This window comes from Leucopleurus acutus, assembly GCF_964270905.1.
Source record: "Leucopleurus acutus genome assembly, chromosome: 7".
Classification (NCBI taxonomy): domain Eukaryota; kingdom Metazoa; phylum Chordata; class Mammalia; order Artiodactyla; family Delphinidae; genus Leucopleurus; species Leucopleurus acutus.
In genome coordinates this window covers 33,931,939-33,949,181 of record NC_139150.1, presented here as the reverse complement: position 1 = coordinate 33,949,181, position 17,243 = coordinate 33,931,939, and the positions used below count along the sequence as shown (strand labels likewise).

General features: G+C 40.8%; 1 protein-coding gene across 1 annotated transcript; it reads left to right on the top strand.

Moving 5' to 3' along the window:
* Window positions 1-700: 700 nt before the first annotated feature.
* LOC309963616 (molybdopterin synthase sulfur carrier subunit-like) lies at window positions 701-982 on the top strand (the record flags this gene model as incomplete). Its single annotated transcript, XM_082842078.1, has 1 exon — window positions 701-982. One exon carries the CDS (start codon window positions 701-703, stop codon window positions 980-982), a length of 282 nt encoding a protein of 93 aa, XP_082698204.1.
* Between the last annotated feature and the right edge of the window lie 16,261 nt (window positions 983-17,243).

Here is a 17,243-nt window from a genome sequence, read left to right as displayed (position 1 = left end):
AGTCCCCAAGCTGCTATGGATGAGGTGCTATTCCCCGTGGCCGCTACCAGTGATATGAATATAGCAATTTGTTTTCAAACTCGTGATTGTACACCAGTTGAACCGTCATGCTCTCAACTTCAGAGGTGTGCTGCAACATCCATCCACTTATTCTGAATTTGCCTTTATTCCCCACTCATCCTGTCTCTGAAAGCCATGGTGACTCATTGCTCTGCAATTAACTCTCTTTCTTCAAACTTGAATTGCCTGAACTAGTTGGAGACGAATGATATTCCAAATACAACTAGTCTCCAACTATTACTGTAGAATTGTCTCTTTCTCCCCTCAAGTCTATCCATTTTTGCTTTATATATTTTGGGACTCTATTTTCAGGTGTATATATGTTTATAGTTGTTACCTAATTTAACACTTATTGACGGATTAAATTTTTATCAACATATATTGTCCTTCTTTGTCTCTTGTAAACTTTTTGCTTAAAATCTATTTTATCTCCAAAAGCACAAGCAACAAAAACAAAAATAACAAATGAGACTACATCAGACTAATAAGTTTCTGCAGCACAGCAAAGGAAACAATCAACAAAATGAAAAGGCAGCCTATGGAATGGAAGAAAATATTTGCAAACCATATATCTGATAAAGAGTTAATACCCCAAATATATAAAGAATTCGGGGATACCAGGCTAGGGTTCCCTGGCGGGATGGTGCCACAGTGCCAGGTGGAAGTGTTGTATTTTGCAAAAAGTGCTAAAATAACAGGAATTTGTTCGGAGACCATTTCTGTGCCACAAGAAATAAAAGCATTGCAGCTGTGGAATAAGATAGAAACGCAACATTCTGGATTGACTGATGTCAGAAATCAGGTGATATTTGCTGTTCCTCAAGAATATGTCAAGCTTGGAGATCAGCTCCTCCTGCTTCAATCAGGAGACGAAATTGCCATTATCCCCCCTACCCCCCCGCCCCCGGTTAGTGGAGGATAGTGCTTTGGAGCCACCTGAGAAAGATATAAATGAAGTTGAAGCAAAATCTAAAGGTATAATAAAATTCACATCTGAGAAACTTTCAGTAGATGAAGTCTCACAGCTGGTGATTTCTCCACTCTGTGGTGCAATATCCCTATTTGTAGGAACTACAAGGAATAACTTCGAAGGGGAAAAAAGTCATTAGCTTAGAATATGAAGCATATCTACCAATGGCAGAAAATGAAGTCAGAAAAATTTGTAGTGACATTAGGCAGAAATGGCCAAACACATAGCAGTGTTCCATCGACTTGGCTTAGTTCCAGTGTCAGAAGCAATCATTATGCTGTGTCCTCAGCCCATAGGGCTGCATCCCTTGAAGCTGTGAGCTATGCCATTGACACTTTAAAACCCAAGGTACCGGGCTTCCCTGGTGGCGCAGTGGTTGGGAGTCCGCCTGCCGATGCAGGGGCCATGGGTTTGTGCCCCGGTCCGGGAGGATCCCGCGTGCCGCGGGGCGGCTGGGCCCGTGAGCCATGGCCGCTGAGCCGGCGCGTCCGGAGCCTGCGCTCCGCCAACGGGAGGGGCCACAGCAGTGAGAGGCCCGCGTACAAAAAAAAAAAAAAACCCAAGGTACCCATATGGAAAAAGGAAATGTATGAAGAATCATCATCATTTTGGAAAAGAAACAATGAATGCTTTTGGGCAACTGATGATTAAACCACTTAGGTTTTTAGAGTCCTAAAATTTAAACTTGGTAAATTCTTATCTTTGATCATGTTTTGATTTTTTCTTCTCCAGAAGATAGTTTACTGAACGTAATCTTTTATGTTACACCAGTGGAACAAAAGAGAGAAAAAAAAGCAAAATAAATGAGTGCTTAGGATGAGGGCTTATAGAGGAAAGAAAGGCTTTAGGGAAAAAAGGGAAGAATAATTTAAATGTAAGGAAAGATGCCTGTGTTAGACATATTATTCTATGACTAAGTTCTAACTGTAACCTGACTTACACTGAGGTGTGGCCTCCTCAGTGACTGTCTCAGAGGCTGCCCCCAACCCCCTACCCCTATGCTCAGTGATATCATTATTGTCAGGGATGTGTTTTGAGAATGTAGGCAGAACTGGAAGGTATAAAAAGTCCTTATTGGATACTCTTGGTATGATATATTTTTAGAATTTATATATTTTTAAAATAAGCTAAATAAACATGATTTTAAAAGTTAAAAAAAAAGAATTCATACAACTCAACAGCAAAAGAGCAAATAACCTGATTTTTAAAATGAGCAAAGGACCTCAATAGACATTTCTCCAAAAAATACATACCGATGGCCAATAGGTACATGGAAAGATGCTCAACATCACTAACCATCAGGGAAATGCAAATCAAAACCACACCTGTAGGATGGCTATTATCTAAAAGTCAAGAGATAACAAGTGTTGGAGAGGATGTGGAGGAAACCGAACTCTTGTGCCCTGTTGGTGGGAATGCAAATTGGCGCAGCTACTATGGAGAACAGTGTGAAGGTTCCTCAAAAAATTTAAAAAATAAATAAATAAAAATAGAACTATCATATGACCCAGCAATCCCACTTCTGGATACATATCTGAAGCGAATAGAATCACTACCTCATAGAGATATTTGCACTCTGGTGTTCATTGAAGCATTATTCACAATAGCCAAGGTATGGAAACAACCTGAGTCCATCAACAGATAAATTGGTAAAGAAATGTGGTACATACATACTACGGCATATTATTCAGCCTTGAAAAAAAGAAAGAAAATCCCGCCACTTGCAATAACGTGGATAAACCTGAAGAACATTATGCTGAGTAAAATAAGCCAGACACAGGAAGACAAACATCACATGATCTTACTTACATGTGGAATCTGAAAAACAAACAAACAAAAACAAGTAGAACTCATAGCAACAGAGAGTAGAATGGTGGAGAGATATCCATCAAAGGGTACAAACTTTCAGTTATAAGATGAATAAGTTCTGGAAACCTAATGTACAGTATGGTGTCTGTAGTTAATAATAACATATTATATACTTGAATTTTGCTAAGAAAGTAAATGCCAAGTGTTCTCACCACCCACACAAAATGGTAACTATGGGAGGTGATGGATATGTTAGTTTGACTGGGATAATTATTTCACATGTATAATTGTAATTTAATCTATCTTGCCCAATAGTAATGGAGTCACCCCTGTTCTCTTTTGCTCATTATTTGCATAGAATATCTATGTTAAAAACAGCAGATGCCCGTTTCTGCAGGACAACCGATAGACCCGTATCCAGAATGATGCTCCAGGTCTCCATGGAGCCTAGTAATACAGATAAGAACAAAAAAAAACAACTATAAGGTAAGGCAATGTATCCCATAAAGATGTACATCACACATCTAAGATGCTGTGGAAGACCTTCAACTCAATGATTCATTCGTACCTTCATTTTACAGCCCCTGAGCACTTAGTCTATGCCACGGCCTGAGCTGAACACAGCACTGAGGCATTCATGGCCCCTGTGCTCTAGAACTTAGAGGATGTTGCAGGCAAGCAGGGCCATTTTAAGACATTCATAGGCTATACCTAAGTTTCCATATCTTTGAAATGGTGATAATAGCACAACTTCATAAAAATGCTGTAAGGGGTAAATTAGTTTAAAATGTGTAAAGTATTTAGAATAGTGTCTAGTACCTGTAAGCACTCAATAAATGTTACCTATCATCAATCATCATCACCAACTTTAATTACTTTTTCTTTGGAAGCTGTATCCCACCAGTTAAATTTTAAAATTTTGTACTGTAAAAACAATTTTTAGTGTAAACATTTTACATTTTAGTGTAAAAATGTTTTACTGTAAAGTAAGTAATTTTTCTTTAGAACTTATACTTAATTTCAGATTTGCAGTTTTCTTTTCATGTTTGGGAGCTAATAAATTTTGCAAAAGTGCTTGAAAAGCTCATAAGACCATCCCTCTAGACTCCCGTGGATAACATAAACCTAACCAGAGTGACCATGTAAGGCTGCACAGGTGGTTTTTACTGTACAACTCTAAGGAAAACCAATCTCATAGACTATGAAGTGAATGCCCCCATCCCCAGAGATGTGTACTGCTGCAGCCCTGGCCCTGCAGGTGAGGAAATCAAGGATAGACACACAATGCAATAAAGATCACTTCCAATTGGGAGAAAAGAGATGACTTTATGGAGGGATGACATCTGAGCCAAATCATGAAGAGCAGAAAGACTTCAGTCCACAAAGATGCTGTGAGAAGGGCAATCCAGGCAGAAGGGATAATAAGAGCAAAGGCAGGGAATTCCCTGGTGGTCCAGTGGTTAGGACTCCATGCTTCCACTGTAGGGGGCATGGGTTCGATCCCTGGTTGGAGAACTGAGATCCCACAAGCCGCACAGCACGGCCAAAAAAAAAAAAAAAAAGAGCGAAGACAAGGTGTACATCTGTGGAAGAGCGAAGTGTGAGTAGTTCTGTTTGGTTGGAGCAAAAGATGTGTGAAGGGTGGAAGAAGAAAATGAGCTTGGAGAGAGATAAAGGAGCCAGATCAGGGATGGCTTGAATGCCAGGCTTACAGTTTAAACTTTGTCATGTGGGCAGTAAGTTGTCATTGCATGTTTTTGAGGTGGGACGTATCATAATCAGAGCTGTGCTTTAGGAAAGTTCCTCTGGCTGCTGGTGTCGGGGGCGGGCTGGAGGGGGCAGAAGCTGGAGATAGGAGGCCTGTAAGAAGATGGTTACAATTCTGGAAGTTAGATGTCCAAAATCAAGGTGTTGGCAAGGTCATTCTCCCTCCAGAGGCTTTAGGGAAATCTGAATCAATTTGTTGCCTCTTCTGCTGGCTGTTGGTGTTCCTTGGCTTGTGGCTACTCACTCCAGTCTCTGCCTCCTTCTTCACATGGGCTTCTCCTCTTCTCTTTGTGTCTCTCCTCTGTGTGTCTTTCATAAGGGCATTTGTCATTGGATTTAGGGCAGATCTCAAAATCTTGGAGTTAATTAAATCTGCAAAGACTCTTTTTCCAAATAAGGTCACATTCACAAGTTCCAGGGATTAGGACATGGACATATCTTTAGGGGGCTCCCTTTCAATCCACTCCACACCTGTTGGCAAGAATGTGGAAAAATTAGAACCCTCCTATACTGCTGATGTGAATGTAAGATGGTACAGCCACTTTGGAAATAGTCTGGCACTTTCTCAAAAACGGTAACCTAGAGTTACCATGTGATCCAATGATTTCACTCCTAGGTATATACCCCAGAGAAATGAAGCCGTGTCCACACAAAAACCTGTACATGAACGTTCATAGCAGCATTATTCATATGAGCCAAAAAGTAGAAAGAATCCAAATGTCCATCAACTGATGAATGGATCAATAAAACGTGGTATATCCGTACAATAGGATATTGTTCAGCAATAAAAAGAAATTAAGTGCTGACTCATGCTACAGCATGGATGCATCTTGAAAACATTCCAGTATGCTGAGTGAAAGAAGCCATCCACAAAGGGCCATATATTGTATGATATTTCATTTATATGAAATGTCCAGAATAGAAAAATCTATTAGTTAGACTAGTGGTTGCCTAAGCTTAGGCGTGGGGATGTGGAAGAAGAGGATGGAGTTGAGGAGGAATGGGGAGAGACTACTAATAGGCACGGGGGTTTAAGGAAAGTGATAAAAATGCTCTAATGTTGACTGCAATGATGCTTGCACACCTCTGCGCATATACGAAAAAACACTGAAGTGTGCCTTAAGTGGGTGAATGGTATGATGTGTGAATTATGTCTCAATAAAGCTGTTATTTAAAAAGTAAATGTGTAGCACTGCACCCAGCTCATAGAAGTTCCTCAATACTCTGGAGTTACCCTCCCCACAGTTCCACCGTCCTGTGAATACTCTGACAGGGGTCCATTACAACGGCCCCACCTAGACACAAAGGTGTGTAAATTAGGGACGCATTCAGATTAGCTGGCCACAGTTGCTCAGGCACATTCAAATATTTCCTGGGTACCAGCTACATGGGAAGCTGCAAGACTATTGAAGATTCAGAGATGAATTGCCCGTGCACCCAAGATGCTCAAGATGCTCTTTCACAGAATGAAAAAGGGTGTGGTCTTTGTCTTCCTGCTCCTCTAAAATTGCCTTAATTAATTCCTCTTCTCTTCTCCCCCGCTCCATACTCCGGAAGATTTTCTCAAAGAAAACTGCAATAATTATGTATTTACCATTGCCAAAACCACGCTTGTTTCTTTTAAAGGGAAACATATTTAACCTTAGCAGATTTCCCAGATTCAATTGCCCATGGGACACCTTACAAATGATCTTGCCCAACCGTCTCATTTTACTGATGAGGAAAATGACACCCTACGGGGACGGGGAAGAACACACTCATAGTCACAGAACATCAAGAGCAGAAACCAGATGCACACCCCAGGCTTCTGATTCCAACCTAAGGCTCTTTTCCCTTTAACATTGGAAATTGATGACATAGGCATCTTGTTTGTTTAGATGCACCGATCTCTGATCACCTCTGTGCTCCTCGTGACAGTGTGAGAGGAAACGTGGAGGAGTAGTTAAGAGCATGGATCCCAGAGCCAGGCTGCCTGGGTTTAAGTCCTGGCTGCTCCACCACCAGCTGGGGGTCCTTGAGACAGTTAACTGAATCTCACTGTCCTCCGACATCCTCATCTTCAATACAGCGAAGGTGAGACTAGTACCTCCCTCACAAGGTCGTTGTGAGGATTACATGATTTAACATGCATAAAGTAATGTGCATAACTTGCCTCAAAGTTGCCTGGTAAAAAAGGAAGGAAATTCTGACACAGGCTACACCATGGATGAACCTCGAGGACATTATGCTAACCAAAATAAACCAGTCACAAAACGACAAATATTGTGTGATTCCACTTATATGAGATGCCTAGAGAAGTCAACTTCATAGAAACAGAAAGCAGAATGGTGGTTGCCAGGGTCTGGGACGAGAGGGGAATGATGAGTTGTTGTTTAATGGGTTCAGAGTTTCAGTGCTGCAAGATGAAAAAGAGTTCTGCACGATAATGTGAATACCTTGTACTTAACACTACTGAACTGTACACTTAAGTTAAGGTGGTAAATTTCTGTTATGTGGGGTTTTTTATGTATTCCTGGCACTCGGGGAGAGCTGCAGTCACTTACTATCCAGTTTTGTCATGGTTTGATGAGCGAAAGTGACCGCAGACACTCACCCTTAGTAGCTGCTTTAGGTTCCCTGGAGGCAAAATGTCCTCATATAGAAGTTCCTCCTTCTCTACCAGGACTTGAACTCTAACATAACAATTGCTACCCAGCAGTGAAGCAAGTTGTCATCACTCCCAGCATGCTCCATTCCAGAGGGCTCCCATCTGAGGCTTCTGCTAGCTGTAACTCCTCCAAGACTCCATCTTCCTTCCTTCAGAGCTTAGGCCAAAGCCCCGACCTCAGAAGCCTTCCTCCACCTCCTGGCAGGCTGCCTCCAGTTCTCCTGCTTCTGAGAATAGCTGACAATCTCTCTGGAGCCTTTCTACCTAGGATTAAGCATCCTGGTTCTACAGTCCAACAGTGTGTGAGGGCAGGATGCAAACCCGCAAGCAGAGGTGCTTAGCCTGTTGGATGCACATCTGAATGGATGAGTTGAACTTTCATGGAGCTTCCAGGTCCACAAATACTTCCTGCACAGTAATGGATCCCTTTCACTTCACGTATTTGCATTCTATTCCTCTCTCTGAAAGCACTCAGCACTCCCTGCCTTATATAACTGACAGGAGGTATGCCCAAGGCTTCTCTCCACTCAAGATCATGAGCTCCCTAAAGGAAGGGACCAGGGCTGAGCCATCTTTGTATCCAGGGTATTTCTCACAAAATTTTACTCAGGGTTGAGACGAAAATATGTTGAACTAAATTCGTTTTACTATTTTTAAAAAAGATTTTATGTTCCAAAATATTAACCACAGCATTATTTATACTAGGAAAAAACTGAAAATAACCTAAATATCCAGCAATAAGAAAATGACTGGGCTTCCCTGGTGGTGCAGTGGTTGAGAGTCTGCCTGCTAATGCAGGGGACACGGGTTCGAGCCCTGGTCTGGGAGGATCCCACATGCCGCGGAGGAACTAGGCCCGTGAGCCACAACTACTGAGCCTGCACGTCTGGAGCCTGTGCTCCGCAACAAGAGAGGCTGCGAGAGTGAGAGGCCCGCGCACCGCGATGAAGAGCGGCCCCCGCTTGCCACAACTAGAGAAAGCCCTTGCACAGAAACAAAGACCCAACACAGAAAAAATAAATTAATAAAAAAAAAAAGACTAAGTTAATTATAATGAAGCTTGATGAGACATTCTGTAGTCATTCAAAATAATAAGTATGAACAATGAGTAACAAGATAGAAAAGGTTTATGAAATGAAGTAAAGCAGAGAAAGTAGGTCATGGAGATGTGTACATAATCTGACTACCGCTATAATTATCAACACACATTAAATGCTAAGCACTTTATAAACATTTTCCTACTTACTTCTTACGACTCTTTGGATTAGGTATTATAATCCCCCTTTTCCAGATAAGAAAATGGAGGTTTGTAGATGTTAAGTACCACGCTTCAGGTCTCACAGTTGATGAGACACACAGGCATGACCCAGACCCAGATGGTCTATGCCAGCCCCAAAGTCCAAGCCCTTAACCACTTTGTTACACTGTCTTCCAGCAAAACCAACTCTATAAGTATAGTGGTATTCTCAGAGAAATGAAAGCTGAAACTTCAGGCAATAGGTGATGAGTATCATATTAATAATATTATTCAACATCATTTGAATAGTAATTTTAAAATATTTTAGGGATAAGAAACAGGATGCCAATGATAGAATTTCATGAGGGCAGCAAGGTGGAAGGATATCTAGAGACAGGGTATGCCCCTGAAAAAGCATCTGAGAGCTGGCTAGATTGATGGGGGAGCTCCTTTACTGGGAAGGGAAGCATGATTTGTTCAGTTCAGTGAGGCCAGCACAGGGCACCAAAACCTTGGGAAATGCTTGGTGAATGACTGAAGGAAGGAAGGAATGAGTGAATGAATGGGTGAGTGACCCTGAGAGCTGCTTAGGAGGCTACTGGTGCTAACTGTTGGGAGAAGTAATGGGCTGGTTCCTGGGACAGAGTGTATGAGTCCCAGGAATGTGTGTACGTGTGTATGTGGGGCTGTGTACACGTGCGCACGTGTGTAGGTGGGACTGGGAAAGCAGGAGGAAGAGGCAGGAGCATTTGAGAGGCTGGGATCCAAGCAGCTTGGATTTAGTCATTCTCTCAGCTCTAACCTCTCTCGGCTAACGGTATGGGTCTCAGCCTGAGATCACCAAGAAGCCTGTGGAGGTTCAGCCATCCATCCTGGCTGCCCTACTCCCACCCACTCTGGCTCCACCTCAGTTCCACCCATTCCAGCCTCAGCTTCAGTCTGCTCTCCCTTTGCCTGAAAGGTTTGGGCTTCCTGCAGACAAATTGTGTTGCTCTCTGCTTTATCTCCATTATCTCATTCCATTCCTCCAGCAACCCTGCAGGTAGGTTCCATGATTATTCCCTGAAGTATAATCATAAATATATATTTGGTGTTTGCCTCTAGTCCCTGGCACAGAGCTCCTCAAACCTTTGGAATTTCCTGAGTGATAGAGGTGACAGGCGTGTCTTTTGTTACTCCCTATAACTTTCTTTCAACCATACCCAGTGTATGCTAATGAGGTCACTCATGAGACCTCCCAATAGCTTCAGGATGAGGGCTGCTTACCCAAAAGATCAAGACTTGATTAGAGGGTTGAAACTTTCAGCCCTACCTTCCCACCCCTGACCTGGGAGGGAATGGGGGAGGACAGGGGTGGGGAGATAGGATGGAGATTGAGTTCAGTCACCACTGGCCAATGATTTGTATGATTGTATACAATCAATCATATGTAATGAAGCCTCCATTATATTAAAAAAAAAAACCTAAAAGATGAGTTCAGAGAGCTTCTGGGTTGAGGAACACATCAAGGTGCTTGGGTCGTGGTGCACTCCCACTCCATGGGAACAGAATCTCCTCTACTCGGGACTCTGGGATCTCATGCTATGTACCTCCTCATCTGGCTGTTCATTTATATCCTTCATAATAAACTGCAGTAGTAAGTATAGCATTCTCTGAAGTTCTGTGAATTGTTCTCGCAAATTATTGAACTGGAGGAGAGGGGTTGGGGGAAATCCTGACTGCGTAGCCAAGCCTGGCACATAACCTGGGGACCCACTACTTGTAAAGTGAGGGCAGTCTTGTGGGACTGAGCCTTTAATCTGTGAAGTCTGACAGTAGCTCCAGGTATCGATGTTAGAATTGAACTGAATTGCAGGACACCTAGTTGGTGTCAGAGAGCTGGACAAGGGGTGTTGGAAAACACACCACATATCTGGTGTCAGGGGAAGGAAAAAACCCTCATTCCCATTTTACAGATGAGGACCCTGTGACTTGGAGAGGGAAAACATATTGTCCACAGTCACACCCCTGGCAAAAGCTGAGCACAGGGTCTGCTGGACTAGTTGAAGTCCTAAGTATGTCATTAACTCCCTCACCTTCCACAGGGGATTAGGGAACCCTGTTTCCTTCATTCATGAGCGGCTTCAAGGAGCCATTGAGATGATGAACGTGGAACCACTTTGTAAATTGGGGAGACAAGAATTGGAGAACAAAAAGGTCTGTTGTGGGTTCAAATCCCAGCTTCATTGCTCATGTCTTGGGTGACCACGAATAGTTAACCTCTCTGGACTTACTTCCTCACCTGCAAAATGAGGGAAATAGCACTGACCAGTGAGGATTTAATTAGATATCAGATGTCAGGCACTCCACACACTCCCTGACACAGAAAGCTCTCGTAAATAGTAGCTCTTAATAATAGCAGCATGTTAAATCCAGGAGCTCACTAACCATAGTATTTATTTTTTTAACCAAAAGACAGGAAGACATAGTGTCAAAGCCATATGATATCAGGGAATGTGATTTACATGGAAATAAGAAAATTCTGAATAAACAAAATAAGTCAAGGCTGGTGTGAAAATAAGACCCTGAGGCTCTGGTATCCTTAGAAGCCATTTTGCCTGTCATTCTTGTTTCATTTCCCTAGCTCTCTGTGGGGATGGGTTTTTAAATAATTTGACTGTTGATTAGCAAACAAATCCTCATTCAAGGTGATCAGCAAGTGCCCTCCATTCCTCTTCATTCATCCAACTATCTGTGTATTTAGCACACATTCACCCAGGAGCTGCTTTTGGCCAGGCCCTGCAGTAAGTGCTGGTGAACACAGTGGCAAACCCAGACCCATTCCTGGCACCAAGAAACTTCTAGTCTAGTCCAGAAAATAAACAAATCAATCACCTGGTACAGGAAAGGGACAGCTTCCCTGAAGAGGTGGCACATGAGGAGCCACCTAGTCAATGGCTGGGAGAGAGAGGTGAGGGCAGGTCGGGACAAGGTAAGAGAAAAGCCAGAGAGTTGTTTGGAAAAAAAGGGCAAGTAAGGAGATGTGGTGGAGGAGGAGCCCGGTGAGATGGGAAGAGCCCTGATCTTAAAGGATGGCGCTGGGACTTTGTACCAGATTAAACATCTACTTGAGCTAGAAAAAGTGGGCAAGGACAGGGACTGGGGAAGATTCATCATGGCCACCCAGGAGGGTTTTTGTTTGATTTGTTTTTAGTCCTAGGGTTTCAAAGGGACTAGACTCTGAACCCAGCTGTATATTAACCTCTTGTTCGATTCTGGCAAACCACCGTTGTCTCTCTAAGCCTCATTTTTTAAATTGAAGTATAGTTCATTTACAATGTCATGTTAGTTTCAGGTATACAACACAGTGATTTAAATATATATATATATACACACATACATATATATTTTTTTCAGATTCTTTTCCATTATAGGTTATTGCAAGATATTAAATATAGTCCCCTGTGCTATACAGTAGGTCATTGCTGTTTATCCATTAGTAGTAGTAGTAGTGTATAACTGTTAATCCCAAACTCCTAATTTATTCCTCCTCACATCCCGCCTTGGTAACCATAAGATTGTTTTCTATGTCTGTGAGTCCATTTCTGTTTTGTAAATAAGTTCACTTGTATCATTTTTTTTTAGGTTGCACATATAAGTGATACCATATTTGTCTTTCTCTGTGTAACCTACTTCACTTAGTATGATAATCTCTAGGTCCATCCATGTTGCTGCAAATGGCATTATTTCATTCTTTTTTATGTCTAAGCTTCATTTTTATCAACTCTGAGGCTAAGAGAGGAGAGGAGATGAATTCAAGATTACAAAACTTGAACCCAAAATCCAGGCTCAAACTGGCCTGTTCATATCTGATTCTGGGGGGAAGAGTGCTTATAAAATTGAATATCACTGAAAGGATTTTGGATGAATTACATAAATAAAATAAATAGTGTGCACATGAGTAGGGCTGTGGCTAGTGTCTGTGGCAGCGATAGTGTCTGTGGCAGGATGGCATAGAACCTAAGTGTTTATAAATTCAAAATAAGGATAAGATTGAAAAGACTGGTATGTGAGGCTACCTGAACAAAATCAAACACAGACAGCATTCACTCTTCTCACTCCAAAAAAGGACTACCTTGCCCACATCCTTTAAGATTATAAGGATATGGACAAGCAGGAAAAATGAAGCAGTTATCAATCCCTGGTCTCAGAGGATTCAGCTATGAACTGGTTTCTATCCATTTCCTATCTAAAACCTACCTGAAATTTGGCAATATCTATTACATATTTGAAATATTTGTACCCTAAAAAAAAAAGATAAAATAATATATCTATGCCCTATGACCTAGTAATTCTACTTCTGGGAATCTATTCTAGAAAAAATAGTGAAAGATGCAGACAAAGACTCATGTACAAATATATTCATCAACACATTGTTTATAATGACAAAATTTGGAAACAACTTAAATGTCTGTTTTAGACTGGGTTTCCCCAGAAGCAGACCCTGAGGCAAGGTTGTGAATGCAAGTAGTTTATTTTAGAAGTGATTCCAGGAAGCACCAGTAGAGGAGTAAGGAAATGGGTCAGGGAAGGAAAGAAAGCCTCTAAAGTGTGAGTTATTAAGCAGGTTTCCACCATGGATGAGTGGAGCTCAATCCCATTGGGAAACACTGGGAAACAATGTAGATCACACCTCAGAGCTATCCCACCTGGTGAATGAGGAAGCTTGGGCATTTACCCACCAACTCCCCATCTGTCATTGTTTGATGTGGCTTCTGGGAGCATTAACTTCCTAAAATGTCCATTTTGCAGCACATATGGACTAAGAGGAGAATCGTAGGTATTTATAGTAAGCAGACTCCAATGTGCAGAGGTAAGTGCCAAGGTGATACAGGGAGGACACTGACAATTTCCAACAACAGGTGAATGATGGATTATCAGAAGCCAATAAAAAATTGCTTTTTAATGCTGAAGAAAATTGAAACTTCTTTCTCAGAATGCAATAGAAAAGAAAAAAAGACTAAATAGTGAAAGACAAAATGATAGACATAGAGGAAAAACAAGCATAAGCCAATAAACATGTAATTGGTGTTCCTTAAGAGATTAGAATAAATGAAACAAGCTATAATAAAAGCTATAAAAGAGAATTTTCTAGACATGAAAAATGACCTAGTGAGAATTGAAAGGCTTTAGCACTTCCTGTGCAAAATCAATGAAAAAGACTCCATTTAAATGTATTCTGGAAAGCAGAATCATAAGCAATAAAAAGGGAAAAATCTCCACCGACAGAAAAAAGTCAACACAGAAGAACAAAACTCAAACTGGCCTCAAACTTCATCTGCAAAAGTAGTGTGAAAGGTAATAAAGTAACATATACAGAGTTTTGAAAGTTAAAAATGTTGTGAACTAATAACTTTACATAAGACCCAGTTGACTTTCACATAGGAAGTGAACGAAGAAACTTGGGAGAGTAGTTCCACCTGTTAAAAGAAAGAGGGAAATGATATAGCACCCAAGGAATTTCCAAAGATAAAGTTCTTATAAAAACTAATAGCTAGACCCAGCAATCCCACTACTGGGTATATACCCTGAGAAAACCATAATTCAAAAAGAGTCATGTACCAAAATGTTCATTGCAGCTCTATTTACAATAGCCCGGAGATGGAAACAACCTAAGACCCCATCATCGGATGAATGGATAAAGAAGATGTGGCACATATATACAATGGAATATTACTCAGCCATAAAAAGAAACGAAATTGAGCTATTTGTAATGAGGTGGATAGACCTAGAGTCTGTCATACAGAGTGAAGTAAGTCAGAAAGAGAAAGACAAATACCGTATGCTAACACATATATATGGAATCTAAGAAAAAAAAAAGGTCATGAAGAACCTAGGGGTAAGACAGGAATAAAGACACAGACCTACTGGAGAATGGACTTAAGGATATGGGGAGGGGGAAGGGTGAGCTGTGACAAAGCAAGAGAGAGGCATGGACATATATACACTAACAAACGTAAGGTAGATAGCTAGTGGGAAGCAGCCGCATAGCACAGGGATATCAGCTTGGTGCTTTGTGACCGCCTGGAGGGGTGGGATAGGGAGGGTGGGAGGGAGGGAGACGCAAGAGGGAAGAGATATGGGAACATATGTATATGTATAACTAATTCACTTTGTTATAAAGCAGAAACTAACACACCATTGTAAAGCAATTATACCCCAATAAAGATGTTAAAAAAAAAACAAACTAACAGCTCACAGTCAGAAATGTAACACACACACAAGATGACATATCAGAACCACAAAAACTGCAGACTTAAGCTATTAGAATTATCAGAATAATTATGTATCAAGAAATAAGAGTCTTGAAAATATGAGCACAGGATATAAAGATAACTAAGTTTTTATAAAATATTTTACCCAACAATAGCAGAATACATACTCTTCTCAAGCTCATATGGAACAATTACTAAGATAAACCACATTCTGGGCCATAAAACACATCTTAACAAATTTTAAAAAATAGAAATCATACAATGTATGCTCTCAAACCACAACAGAATTAAACCAGAAATCAATAACAGGAAGTCCCAGTTAATGCAATATGACAAGAAAAGTAAATAAAGGTATACAGATTGGGAAGGAGGAAACAAAACTATCTTAGTTCACAGATGACAGGATTGCCTATGTAGAAAATCTCAAAGAATCAACAACCACAAAAAACTCCTGGAACCAATACCAATTATATATAGCAAGGTTGCAGGATACAAGGTTAATATATAAAAATCAATTCATTTCTTACACACCAGCAATGAACAATTGGAATTTGAAATTAAAATACAGTACTATTTATATTAGCACCAGAAAGAAAGGAAGAAGGGAGGGAGGGAGGAAGGAAGGGAGGAAGGAAGGGGAAAAAATACTTAGGTATAAATCTAGCAAAATATGTACAAGATCTAAATAAGAAAAATTATGAAACTCTGACCAAAAAAATCAAAGAAGAACTAAACAAATGGAGCAATTGTCTATGTTCATGGTTAAGAAGACTTAAGATTGTTAAGATATCAGTTCTTGCCAACTTGATCTATAGATTGAACACAATCCCCATCAAAATCCAAGCAATTTCTTTTGTGGATATTGAAAAACTGATTCTAAAGTTTATATGGAGAGACAAAAGACCCAGAATTGCCAACACAATATTGAAAGAGAACAAAGTCAGAGAACTGACACTATTCAACTTCAAGACTGACTATAAAGCTACAGTAATCAGACAATGTGGTACTGGCAAACAAAACAAAGCAAAAACAAAAACAATAAAAAATAGATCAATGGAATAGAATACAAAGCCCAGAAACAGACCCATACAAAGAGGCAAATGATCTTTAACAAAGGAGCAAATGCAATTCAACGGAGAAAGAATACTTTTTTCAACAAATGATGCTGAAACAACTGGACATCCACACGCAAAAGAGAGAGAGAGAGAAAAAAAACAATCTAGACACAGACCTTACACCCTTCACAAAACTTGTCTCAAAATGGATCATAGACCAAAATATGAAATGCCAAACTATAAAACTCCTAGAAAATAACACAGGAGAAAATCTAGATGACCGTGGGTTTAACAATGACTTTTTAGATAAAACATCAAAGGCAGGGGCTTCCCTGGTGGCGCAGTGGCTGAGAGTCCGCCTGCCGATGCAGGGGACACGGGTTCGTGCCCCGGTCCGGGAAGATCCCACATGCCGCGGCTGGGCCCGTGAGCCATGGCCGCTGAGCCTGCGCGTCTGGAGCCTGTGTTCCGAAACAGGAGAGGCCACAACAGTGAGAGGCCCGCGTACCGAAAAAAAAAAACTCAACAATAAGAAAACAAAGATCTGAACAGACACCTCACCAAGAAAAGATGGCAAAGATCTGAACAGACACCTCACCAAGAAAAGATATACAGATGGCAAGTGACATCATATATCATTAGGGAATTGCAAATTAAAACATGAGATACCACTACACACCTATTAGAACACTGAAAATCCAAAACACTGACAATACCAAATACTTGCAAGGCTGTAGAACAACAGGAACTCCCAGTGCTAGTGGGAATGTGAAATGGTAGAGCCACTTTGGAAGATAGTTTCGTAGTTTCTTAGAAAACTAAACTTATTCCTAACACACAATCCAGCAATCATGGTCCTTCGTATTTACCTAAATGAGTTGAAAACTTATGTCCACATTAAGACCTGTATACAAATATATACAGCAACATTATTCATAGTTGCCAAAACTTGGAAGCAACCAAGATGTCCTTTACTAGATGAATGGATAAATAACTGTGGTACCTCTGCACAATGAAATATTATTCAGTGCTAAAAAGAAATGAGCCATAAGGCCATGAAAAGACATGGAGGAACTTTAACTTTATATTACTAAGTGAAGGAAACTAATCTGAAAAGACTCCATACTGTTTGATTCCAACTATATGACATTTCTGGAAAAGGCAAAACCATGGAGTCAGTAAAAAGATAGTGCTAGTAAAAAGATAGTTGCCAGGGGTTTGTGGGAAGGAGGTATGAACAGGTAGAGCACAGGGGATTTTTAGGGTAGTGAAACTATTCTGTACTATAAGGATGAATGCTTGTCCTTATACATTTGTCAAAACCCATAGAATGTAAACACAAATTGTGATCCCTCATGTATACTATGGACTTGGTTGATATGTCAATACTGGTTCATCAGTTGTACCAAATATACCTCTGGCTAGGGATGTAGATGGTGGGGGA